This window comes from the organism of the source record quoted next, unplaced genomic scaffold, assembly GCF_019419815.1.
Source record: "Pyrus x bretschneideri cultivar Hongxiangsu unplaced genomic scaffold, Pyrus_bretschneideri_v1 Contig130, whole genome shotgun sequence".
NCBI classification, from domain to species: Eukaryota; Viridiplantae; Streptophyta; class Magnoliopsida; order Rosales; family Rosaceae; genus Pyrus; species Pyrus x bretschneideri.
Window position 1 is genome coordinate 354,672 of NW_025999425.1, and position 11,502 is coordinate 366,173.

At 40.6% G+C, this 11,502-nt stretch overlaps 1 protein-coding gene across 1 annotated transcript; it reads right to left on the bottom strand.

Moving 5' to 3' along the window:
- Positions 1-308: 308 nt before the first annotated feature.
- LOC103926846 (actin-7) lies at positions 309-2,422 on the bottom strand. The gene is given in 5 exon segments (NM_001302286.1): positions 309-387; positions 503-1,116; positions 1,199-1,592; positions 1,725-1,795; positions 2,401-2,422. Coding segments are annotated over 4 exon segments (1,134 nt in total). The 5' UTR covers positions 1,785-1,795; positions 2,401-2,422; the 3' UTR covers positions 309-321.
- Between the last annotated feature and the right edge of the window lie 9,080 nt (positions 2,423-11,502).

Here is an 11,502-nt window from a genome sequence, read left to right on the forward strand (position 1 = left end):
AAAAAAAACCCAGCATCCCAATCACTCTCCAGCTACAAACATACTACCGAAAGAGATGGTTGAACCAAAGATTAGGCAAGGCGAGGACGGTTTTGGACTGATTTTCTGCCCTCCACATATACAGAGAACCATTTCACATTGCAAGCAGGCAAGCCTCTCGCATGGATGAGAAGCTATGACAAATCAACATCGAAATATACCCAGTCCTCAAGTGACCCCGCCTCAACACATCGTTTGCCAACCAAACTTGCTTCACATGACACGACACCAAAAATCAAACTAAATTGAAAAATAGCTCACCATCAAAACCATTTTTAGAACTCAGAAGCACTTCCTGTGGACAATGGATGGACCTGACTCGTCATACTCACCCTTGGAAATCCACATCTAATTCATCAAAGACAAAAACGTCTCATCAGTCTCAAGCAAAAAGAATTCATAATATAGCATATGGATTCAACATATCATTGATAAAATTAAGAGATAAGTTTATGATCGTCACCTGTTGGAAGGTACTCAGGGATGCAAGGATGGACCCTCCAATCCAGACACTGTACTTTCTCTCTGGTGGGGCCACAACCTTGATCTTCATGCTGCTTGGAGCAAGAGCGGTGATCTCCCGGCTCATACGGTCTGCAATACCAGGGAACATAGTTGACCCACCACTAAGCACGATGTTTCCATATAGGTCTTTTCTGATATCCACATCACACTTCATGATAGAGTTGTAAGTAGTCTCATGAATGCCAGCAGCTTCCATTCCAATAAGAGATGGTTGGAAGAGGACTTCTGGGCACCGGAATCTCTCAGCTCCAATTGTGATGACTTGGCCATCGGGAAGCTCATAGTTCTTCTCAACCGAAGAGCTGCTCTTGGCAGTCTCAAGTTCTTGCTCATAGTCCAAAGCAACATATGCAAGCTTCTCCTTCATATCACGGACAATTTCCCGTTCAGCAGTAGTGGTGAACATGTACCCTCTTTCAGTGAGAATTTTCATCAAAGAATCTGTTAGGTCACGACCAGCAAGGTCCAGACGAAGGATGGCATGAGGGAGGGCATAACCTTCATAGATTGGCACAGTGTGACTCACACCATCACCAGAGTCCAGCACAATACCTGTACAAGGAGGAGCTCAGTCAACACCAGGAAAATTGAGTACAATATACAGAATCAAGCACAGAAACTAATCGATACTAACCAGTTGTACGACCACTGGCGTACAGTGAGAGAACGGCCTGGATGGCAACATACATGGCAGGCACATTGAAGGTCTCAAACATGATTTGGGTCATCTTTTCTCTGTTGGCCTTAGGGTTAAGAGGAGCCTCTGTGAGCAGAACTGGGTGTTCTTCAGGAGCAACACGAAGTTCATTGTAGAAAGTGTGATGCCAGATCTTCTCCATGTCATCCCAGTTGCTCACTATACCATGCTCAATGGGATACTTCAAGGTAAGGATACCTCTTTTTGACTGTGCTTCATCACCTACATAGGCATCCTTCTGACCCATACCAACCATGACACCAGTGTGCCGTGGTCGACCAACAATACTAGGAAACACAGCCCTGGGAGCATCATCACCAGCAAATCCAGCCTACACACATAAGAACACACAAAATGGTGTAACTAAAACCTCATTTTCGGTAACAAGTATAACTAAAACTTTGATTACCCTTAAATGCATAATGATTGAAGAAAGAAAAAGATGCCAGGAATGATGCATTACCTTCACCATTCCAGTTCCATTGTCGCAGACGAGGGGTTGAATGTCCTCAGCATCGGCCATCTTTTACAAACCTGAATAAAAATAATACAGAATCAATACAACATCCCACACTAATTCACTAATCAGATAACTGGTCAAGTATGGTATTTTTATATGTATATCGAAAAACATAAATCATTTTCAATATCACTTTCTACGTGCATCCAACTATCTATCTTCGTTTCCATATTTCTTTAACAGCCAATTTCAAAATCTTGCACGAGACTTAAATCTCAACAATCATAGTTGAAATCCTTTTGCTAAGTAAGTAATATAAGCACTTCCAATTTATCAAATTTCAAATATTTATCTAATTTTTTGAAATAAAACTATTCAGATCTAAAAAAAATCAGATCACCAGCACTAGATCCGTACAGATAAGAACCAGATCAGACATCCAAACTACACAAAGAAGAGTATAAATCTAAATCCAACAGATCGATCGGTCAAAGAAATCATGGATCAGTAAGCTCATTCAACATCTAGCTCCAACAATCACAAACCACCAGAATCGGCAAAAACACATTTAAGATCAGGCACAAGTCAACTTCAGCCTACTCAATTCTTACAAATCAAACTCAGTATTCACAAGAAGGAAATCCAAACGCAGAAATTGAATAAGTACAGCTGAAATTACCTAGAAAACGAAAACGAAGACGATCGGAGACGGCGATGTAAAAAGACCAAGCCGAAGACGAAGGCTTGGATATCGCTGTGTTTCCTCAAGGCTGTTAGAGATGGTGGAAATCGAGTAGAATTAGGGTGTACTAGAAATGAGAGAGAAGGGAATATATATAGCTCCGGCTTTTGAAATGCACATGAAATTTGGACCAAATTAACAAACAGTCCAATATTTTGGTTTTTTTGTTTTTTAATTTTATTTACGGTTAATTATGATTATCATCAAACAGTCGAATATTTAGATTTAGGGTGATTTTCAAAATGGGTCATAACATTTTAATTTTGTTATTTTGCGTTATATAGTATTGAAATTGTATCAATTTATGTTTTTTTGCTTGATTGATTGTTTGATTCTAATTCAATTGATGACATGGTGAGTGTGAGACACGTGTGTGTGTGTGTGTAATTTTTTTTTTTAAATGGATAATTGGTGACAAACCAAGGTTATCCACTTATTCCGAGGGCCGAGAAGACTCACAAAGGCATTTCAGCCTCCTCCTGACCACAAATTTGGCTTCCACACCAACAACGGGTTTCGAACCCAATACCTCTAGTTTTTAATTTGAATGAAGTCTTCTCCTGGCTACTAGTCTGGCTTCCACACTAGCAGCGGGTTTTGAATCCAAGACCTCTAATTTTTAATCTGAGGGAAGCCTAGCAATCCATCCTTTACCACTAGAGCTACCAGCTCATGGTTTGAGACACTGTATATTTACAAAACAAAACTTGTCAATTTAAATAATTATTAGATATTAAAATAGATGTTTTGGTTTATTTACACACGTCAACACATCTAAGTTCACCCAATTATTTTTTTTATGTATCTTTTAAAATTCAATTTTAACCTTATTAAAAAATGAAGTTAAGAGCATCTTCAATGGAGATGTCAAAAAATAAATGTCAAACGTTAATTTGATGGCTGATGTGGCAATCTCAAATTTTATCTTTCTTCAACCCATATCTTTTTTTGTTATAAATGATATTTGTATGATACATTTCTAAAAAGAAATCAAATATAACTTTTCAAGATATATAATTGATGCATTAATGAGACCCAACACTATAAAATAATTACAAAATTATTAACATCTGACACATTCCAACCCAGAATATCCATGTGTCCATCCGAATCATGATGTGTTGGTCGACACCTGAAGGGTGGTGAAGCCATAAAGTATGGTTGATGTGTAAAAGTAACCAGAGTGCACAACGTGATTGGGTCCCTAATTACAATTCGTGAAATTCAAAGCATAGCACAAGAAGATAAAAGTAGTCTCATCTGTAAAGGATGATTATTTAATACATAAGTAACCTACTTTGACCGAAGAACAGTCAGCTACTTCCATTGAATCCTCGTACTCCCACAAGCTCAATCTCTACATCCTGAAGGGGTGAAAAATAAGGGTGTGTGGGTCTTTTGATTTTAAGTGTATATATATACATATATATATGTGTGTGTGTGTGTGTGTGATTTTTTCACATAACTATTTGTTTACATAATTGATGTGACATGCATGTTTATCTTTATTAGATTTTCTACACTTCATATTTTTTTATTAACTGTGAGTATAAAAATGTGGCATGACATCTTTTATTATATCTGCTTATTGTTACATGTTTGCGCGATGTTTATTAGTTAATTGTACTATCCTGGGCTAAGGACTAGCTTCATGTGTATGTTCACATGCACCATTTATGTTCGTTTTGGATCCAGAGTTAAGTGTCGTCTGTCTCTAGGTTTGTTGTTTGGACTCGTATATAATGCGCTTAGCGCCAGTTTTATGTGATGTAGTACTAGAAAGTAAACCCAACACCCAGCTTGTTCATGCAGCCACTTTCTATATGAATTGACACGTGGACATTTCACCATATTTCCCTCCTGTAATGGTTAAATTTGAAAGTAATAGAAAAATATTTTACAAAACAATTCCTCTCGTATTCCTCTCGTTCATCCTTCATAGCTTCCTTGCATCAAGGTCAAGGTGGAACCAGTAAGGAATTAGTATCTGACATTGATATCACCCTCCAATCCTGGTTGCCCTTTCATGCATGCCCCGCCATACTAAACACGTGCGTCACCGCTATAGATGCTTGAGTAGCTTTTCTAAAAGTTTCCATTGCTGCTCTTCCTTCTCTAGTTGATGAAGCTATTTCTACAGTTCTCGAAGCCAACCTTCAGCTATATTTTGGACAATTTTGTCGAGGACTGCACTGTTAGGGCAATAGGGAAAGTCCCTTTGCTTCTAACGTTTCTGATAACCAGATCCTCGGGAGATTGAGCGAATCCAGTAGCCTCGCAATCAGATCTATGATAGTGGTAGGCACACTCCACGATCGCTATGGTCTTAGTTCATTGATTTTCCTTTCTTCACTTACGACAAAGATCCACTGGCTTTAATCTATAAGGTAGAACAATTTTTCTAATTCTATCAAACACTTAACTCTCAGCGTGAGCTCACAACTTTTTTTTCACTTTGATGGAGATGTGTTGCAATGTTTTGAGTAGATTGATTGCTTATGATCTACTCCGAGCTAGGAGGAATTTACTGATGCTCTCTACAAGGATTTTGGACCTTCTGAGTTTAAGGATATAGTGATGAATCCTTGTTTAAAATGTGCCAAACAGGTACTCTAAAGGATTATATTGCTAAATTTAGTCAGTTGGCTAATAAGACTAGTGATACTGGTCTCATATTGCTTAAAAGTTGTTTGCTAAGAGGATTGAAAAGGGAATGGAAGTATGATGTTAAGCTCTTGAAACCTGCAATTGTTCATGATGCTATTTCTATTTCTGTACAATTAGAGTTTAAGCATACTGAGCTTAAGTTCCCTTAATATAAGGCTTCAATAATTAATAAACCTCAACTTATAGTTGCTACTCCACCCTCATATAATGTCCCTTGTCCTAGTAACTTAGCTATTGAGAAACTATCTCCAAAAGAAATCCAAAGGAATAAGTAAAAAGGTGAATGTTGGTTCTGTAATGGTAAATGGCCTAGGGACCATAAATGTTGTTTGAAACAACTCTTAATGTTGGATACAGTGACTGAGGAACCAACTGAGGATGATGAATTCAGTGAACTACAACCCGAATTTCACCATATGGAGCTCAATAAGTGTGAATTTTTGGCACTAATGCTAAGCAATCAGTTCAAACAATGAAAGTAGAGCATATAGTCAATGGTCAACATGTGAAGATAATCTTAGATTCAAGAAGTACAAATAACTTCATTGATACTGAGTTGCTGAAACAGTAGGGACAACATGCTTAATCCACTAAGTCTTTTGAGGTTATGATAGCTGATGGAGGCAAGGTGAGGTGTTTAGGGTAGTGCAAGTCCACTTCTCTCACTCTTGGGGGCTATGATAGTTCGGTGGATTTCTCTGCCCACCCTTTGGGTGGTTGTGACATAGTTTTGGGTGTCTAATAGCTTTTGTTAGTCAATCCAAATTTTGTGAACTTAACTCACAATAACTACAAGAGTTGCAACAACTACTAGGGGACTTTGAGGAAATTTTTGTGATCCTTTCTAAGTTGCCACCTCACAAAAAGCATGATCATCACATCTTTTTAGTTCCTAAAGCCCTACCACCATGGTCCTTTTTAGAAATCTAAGATAAAGAATGCTATCCAGGAGCTGTTAGAGGCTAGATTCATCAGACCAAGTTATAGCTCTTTTCTCTTTCCCTGTTCTATTAGTTAAGAACAAAAAAGGCATATGGAGGATGTGCATTGATTAGGGGGAATTGAATGCACCCACTATGAAGGACAACTATCTTATCCCATTAATAGATGACTTGTTAGATGAATTTTTTTGGGCTTGTTATTTTTCCAAGTTGGATCTTAGATCTGGGTACCATCAAATACTTATGCAACAAGAAGATGTGGAGAAAACAACTTTCAAAACCCATAAAGGGCACTATGAGTTTTTAGTCATGCCCTTTGGGCTTACTAATGCTCATGTCACCTTCTAAAACTTGATGAATGGCCTCTTCAAGCCTTAAGGAAGTTTGGTTGGTATTTTTTTTATGATATTCTCATTTACAGCAAAACTTGGGGTGAACATTTGGGGCACTTAGATAGAGTGTTTGAGATTCTGCAACATAATCAGTTATTCTTGAAGAACTCTAAATGGTCCTTTGGTTGGAGTAAGGTGGAGTATTTAGGTCATATTATCTCAAAAGGAGTCTCTGCAAATCCCTCAAAGCTACAAGTTATTCAAGATTAGCTTTTGCCCAAGATTGTGAAGGAACTAAGATGTTTTCTTAGACTTACTAGATATTATGAAAAATTTGTTCTAGGATATGGGAAGATTTGTCAACCTCTATATAATTTGACTAAGAAGGATGGCTTCCTTTAGAGCTCAGAAGCAGTGGAGGCATTTGAGAAGCTTACAGGAATCATGGCATGTCCTCGAGTGTTAGCACTTCCTGATTTCAATCAACCCTTCGTATTAAAATGTGGTGCTTTAGATAAGGGTATTGGAGCAATGTTGTAGCAAAACAAGAGGCCCATTGCCTTTACTAGCCAAGCTTTGGGCCCCAAAAACCAAACTCTTTTAGCCTATGAGAAGGAATTAATGGCCACTGTCCATACTGTGAAGAAATGGCAAAATTACTTACAGGGAAAATATTTTATAATCAAGATTGATCACAATAATCTTAAGTATTTCCTGGGCTAGAGAGAAAACACTTATTTCCAACAAAAGTGAGTTGTCAAACTTTTGGGTTTTGATTATGAGATTCAGTACAAAAGTGATAGTGAGAATATAGTGGGTGATGCTTTTTCTAGAATACAAAGTGATACATCAATTACTTCTCCTAACATCACTTGTTTTTCTATAGAGTGTGTAGCGATCTCTTACCTATACTTTGGGTGGATTGGAGAAGGCACACTGAAACAGATAAGTGAATCTTAGCTAAAATCAAAAAGGTGATTTATAATTCCAAGCAAGGTGAAGGGTCTTCTACACTTGCCACGTATGCAGTTGACAATGGCTTCTTGTGTTATAAAAGGAGGATTTTCCTAAGTCCTGTATATGAATGGAAGTAAAAGATTATAGAAGTATCATGTTATTCCTGGAGGTGGCCATCAAGGTGTGTGTCACATCCCGGCCCGGGACGGATCACTTCCCCGCCCTACTCCACCACCGTAGCACGATATTGTCCGCTTTGGGCTTACCATTTCCTCACGGTTTTATTTTTGGGAACTCACGAGCAACTTCCAGTGGGTCACCCATCATGGGATTGCTCTAGCCCCCTTCTCGCTTAACTTCAGAGTTCCTACGGAACCCGAAGCCAATGAGCTCCCAAAAGGCCTCGTGCTAGGTAGGGATGAGAATATACATATAAGGATCACTCCCTTGGGCGATGTGGGATGTCACAATCCACCCTCCTTAGGGCCCGACATCCTCGTCGGCACACTCGCGACCAGGGTTAGGCTCTGATACCAAATTGTCACATCCCGGCCCGGGGCGGATCACTTCCCGGGCCCGCTTCATCACCGTAGCACGATATTGTCCGCTTTGGGCCCTGACCACGCCCTCACAGTTTTGTTTCTGGGAACTCACACGGAACTTCCCGATGGGTCACCCATCCTGGGAGTGCTCTCGTGCGCTACTCGCTTAACTACAGAGTTCCTACGGAACTCGAAGCCAGTGAGTTCCCAAAAGGCCTCGTGCTAGGTAGAGATGGGAATATACATTTAAGGATCACTCCCTTGGACGATGTGGGATGTCATAATTCACCCCCCTTAGGGGCTCGACGTCCTCGTCGGCACACACGCGACCAGGGTTAGGCTCTGATACCAAATTGTCACATCCCGGCCCGGGACGGATCACTTCCCGGACCCGCTCCACCACCGTAGCACGATATTGTCCGCTTTGGGCTTACCATTCCCTGCTTACCATTCCCTCACGGTTTTATTTTTGAGAACTCACGAGCAACTTCCCAGTGGGTCACCCATCATAGGATTGCTCTAGCCCCCTTCTTGCTTAACTTCAGAGTTCCTACAGAACCCGAAGCCAGTGAGCTCCCAAAAGGCCTCATGCTAGGTAGGGATGGGAATATACATATAAGGATCACTCCCTTGGGTGATGTGGGATGTCACAATCCACCCTCCTTAGGGCCCGACATCCTCGTCGGCACACTCGCGACCAAGGTTAGGCCTTGATACCAAATTGTCACATCCTGGCCCGGGGCGGATCACTTCCTGGGCCCGCTTCACCACCGTAGCTCGATATTGTCCGTTTTGAGCCCCGACCACGCCCTTACGGTTTTGTTTCTGGGAACTCACACGAGAACTTCCCGATGGGTCACCCATCCTGGGAGTGCTCTCGTGCGCTACTCACTTAACTTCGGAGTTCCTACGGAACTCGAAGTCAGTGAGCTCCCAAAAGGCCTCGTGCTAGGTAGAGATGGGAATATACATTTAAGGATCACTTCCCTAGACGATGTGGGATGTCACAATGCTTTGGGCTTACCATTCCCGCACGGTTTTGTTTTTAGGAACTCACGAGCAACTTCCCAGTGGGTACCCATCATGGGATTGCTCTAGCCCCCTTCTCGCTTAACTTCGGAGTTCCTACGGAACCTGAAGCTAGTGAGCTCCCAGAAGGCCTCGCGCTAGGTAGAGATGGGAATATACATTTAAGGATCACTCCCCTAGACGATGTGGGATGTCACAATCAAATTGTCACATCCCGGCCTGGGGTGGATCACTTCCCGGGCCCGCTCCACCACCGTAGCACGATATTGTCCGCTTTGGGCTTACCATTCCCGCACAGTTTTGTTTTTGGGAACTCACAAGCAACTTCCCAGTGGGTCACCCATCATGGGATTGCTCTAGCCCCCTTCTCGCTTAACTTCGGAGTTCCTACGGAAACCGAAGCCAGTGAGCTCCCAAAAGGCCTCGCGCTAGGTAGAAATGGGAATATACATTTAAGGATCACTCCCCTGGACGATGTAGGATGTCACAATCCACCCCCCTTAGGGGCCCGACGTCCTCGTCGGCACACCACGGCCAGGGTAAGGCTTTGATACCAAATTGTCACATCCCAGCCCGGGGCGGATCACTTCCCGGGCCCGCTCCACCACCGTAACACGATATTGTCCGCTTTGGGCTTACCATTCCCGCACGGTTTTGTTTTTGGGAACTCACAAACAACTTCCCAATGGGTCACCCATCATGGGATTGCTCTAGCCCTCTTCTCGCTTAACTTCGGAGCCAGTGAGCTCCCAAAAGGCCTGGCGCTAGGTAGAGATAGGAATATACATTTAAGGATCACTCCCCTGGACGATGTGGGATGTCACAGTGTGGTTAAAACCTACCACAAAATTAAAAAAGGATTATACTGGCATGGAATGAAGATAGACATAAGGAAATTTATGGTGGAGTGTGGGGTATGTTAACAAAACAAAGTGGAAACCATTGCTCCACTTGGACTTTTGCAACCTTTACCTATTCCTCATAAAATATGGTTTGATATCAACATGGATTTCATATTGGGACTTCCTAGTTGCATATACAAGATTGTTAGTGGCAGATATATTGCCTAAGAATGTTCATTTTATTGCACTCTTTCACCTTCACACTACAACCACTGCTACTCAAGCCTTCATTAATAATGTCTTCCAGTTACATGGCATGCTAAATTCAATTGTGAGTTATAGAGATTCAATATTCTTAGTGCCTTCTGGAAAGGGTTGTTTAAATTACAAGGTTCAAAATTATGCATGAGCTGTAGGTATCATCCCTAAAGTGATGGTCAAAGTGAAGTCACGAATAAATGTTTGAAACCTATCTAAGGTGCTTTGTAGGAGGGCAACCTAAGAACTGGCTGCAATGGTTACCTTAGGCTGAGTGGTGCTTCAACACCTCCCATCATACCTCTGCAAGATTTACTCCTTTTGAGTTAGTCTATAGACATTCACCTCCTCACATAGTGCAATATTAAATGGAATCCACTAATATTGCCACAGTGGAACATATCTTGTTGGAGAGAGATGGAATGTTAACTATCCTCAAAAGAAATTTAGAATTAGCTCAAAACAAGATGAAGATTCAAGTTGGCTAAAAAATGAATGAAAGATACTTTGAAGTGGGAGATATTCTATATTTGAAGTTGGTTCTCTATCAGCTTCAATCTCTTGCATCCTATGGTTATAACAAATTGCAACCTAGGTTCTATGGACCTTATGAAGTTCTTGAGAGAATTGGGATTGTGGCTTGCAAACTCAAGCTGCCAGAGGGAACAAAAATACATCATGTGTGCCATGTTAGCTTTCTTAAAAAGAAAATAAAAAAACTGGGAGATTATGTGGTTCCAAGTTTGGTGCTGGCACAAGTAACACAAGATGGGTTGGCTGATCAAAGTCCTATAACAATACTTTCTAGAAGGATGTATAAAAAGGGAAATACAGCTGGTGTGTAGCTTCTGGTGCAATAGAGTGGACAAGAAGCTATAGAGGCATCTTGGGAAGATTTTGATACTTTCAAGTCTCGATTTCTAGATTTTCTTGTTTGAACCTTGAGGACAAGGTTAATTTTCAAGCGGGATGCATTGTTATGTACTGCAGTATTATGATTGCCTCAATCACAAGTAATTAAGTGTTGGGATCAAAATGTAAGGAATTGGGGCTAATATGTAATTTTCCTTTGTGAGAAGTTTGTTTTAGTGTTTTATCCTTTTATGTCATGTGGCACTCACACATATAGAATGTTGGTAGTAGTATTAAACCAACATTCCCTCTCTCTCTCTATCCGCCTCTTTTTCTCAACGGTTAGATTTGAAAGTAATGGAAAATATTTTACAAAAACAACTTTTATCTTCTTCTTCCCATTTATCCACAATAGCTTCCTTGCATCAAGGTTAAGGTTAAGGTTGAACTAGTAAGGAATTGGTATCTAACAACTGATAGGAGCATATTTATGCTACTCAGTTATGTTGTTTTCTTGCATTTAGTTAGTTAATTACTACTTATTATAGTCCTTTAAGCTATTTTCGTATGTTTGTAGGTCCTAATTGCAAAATGGGCAAGAAAGTGCATTTTGGAGCTA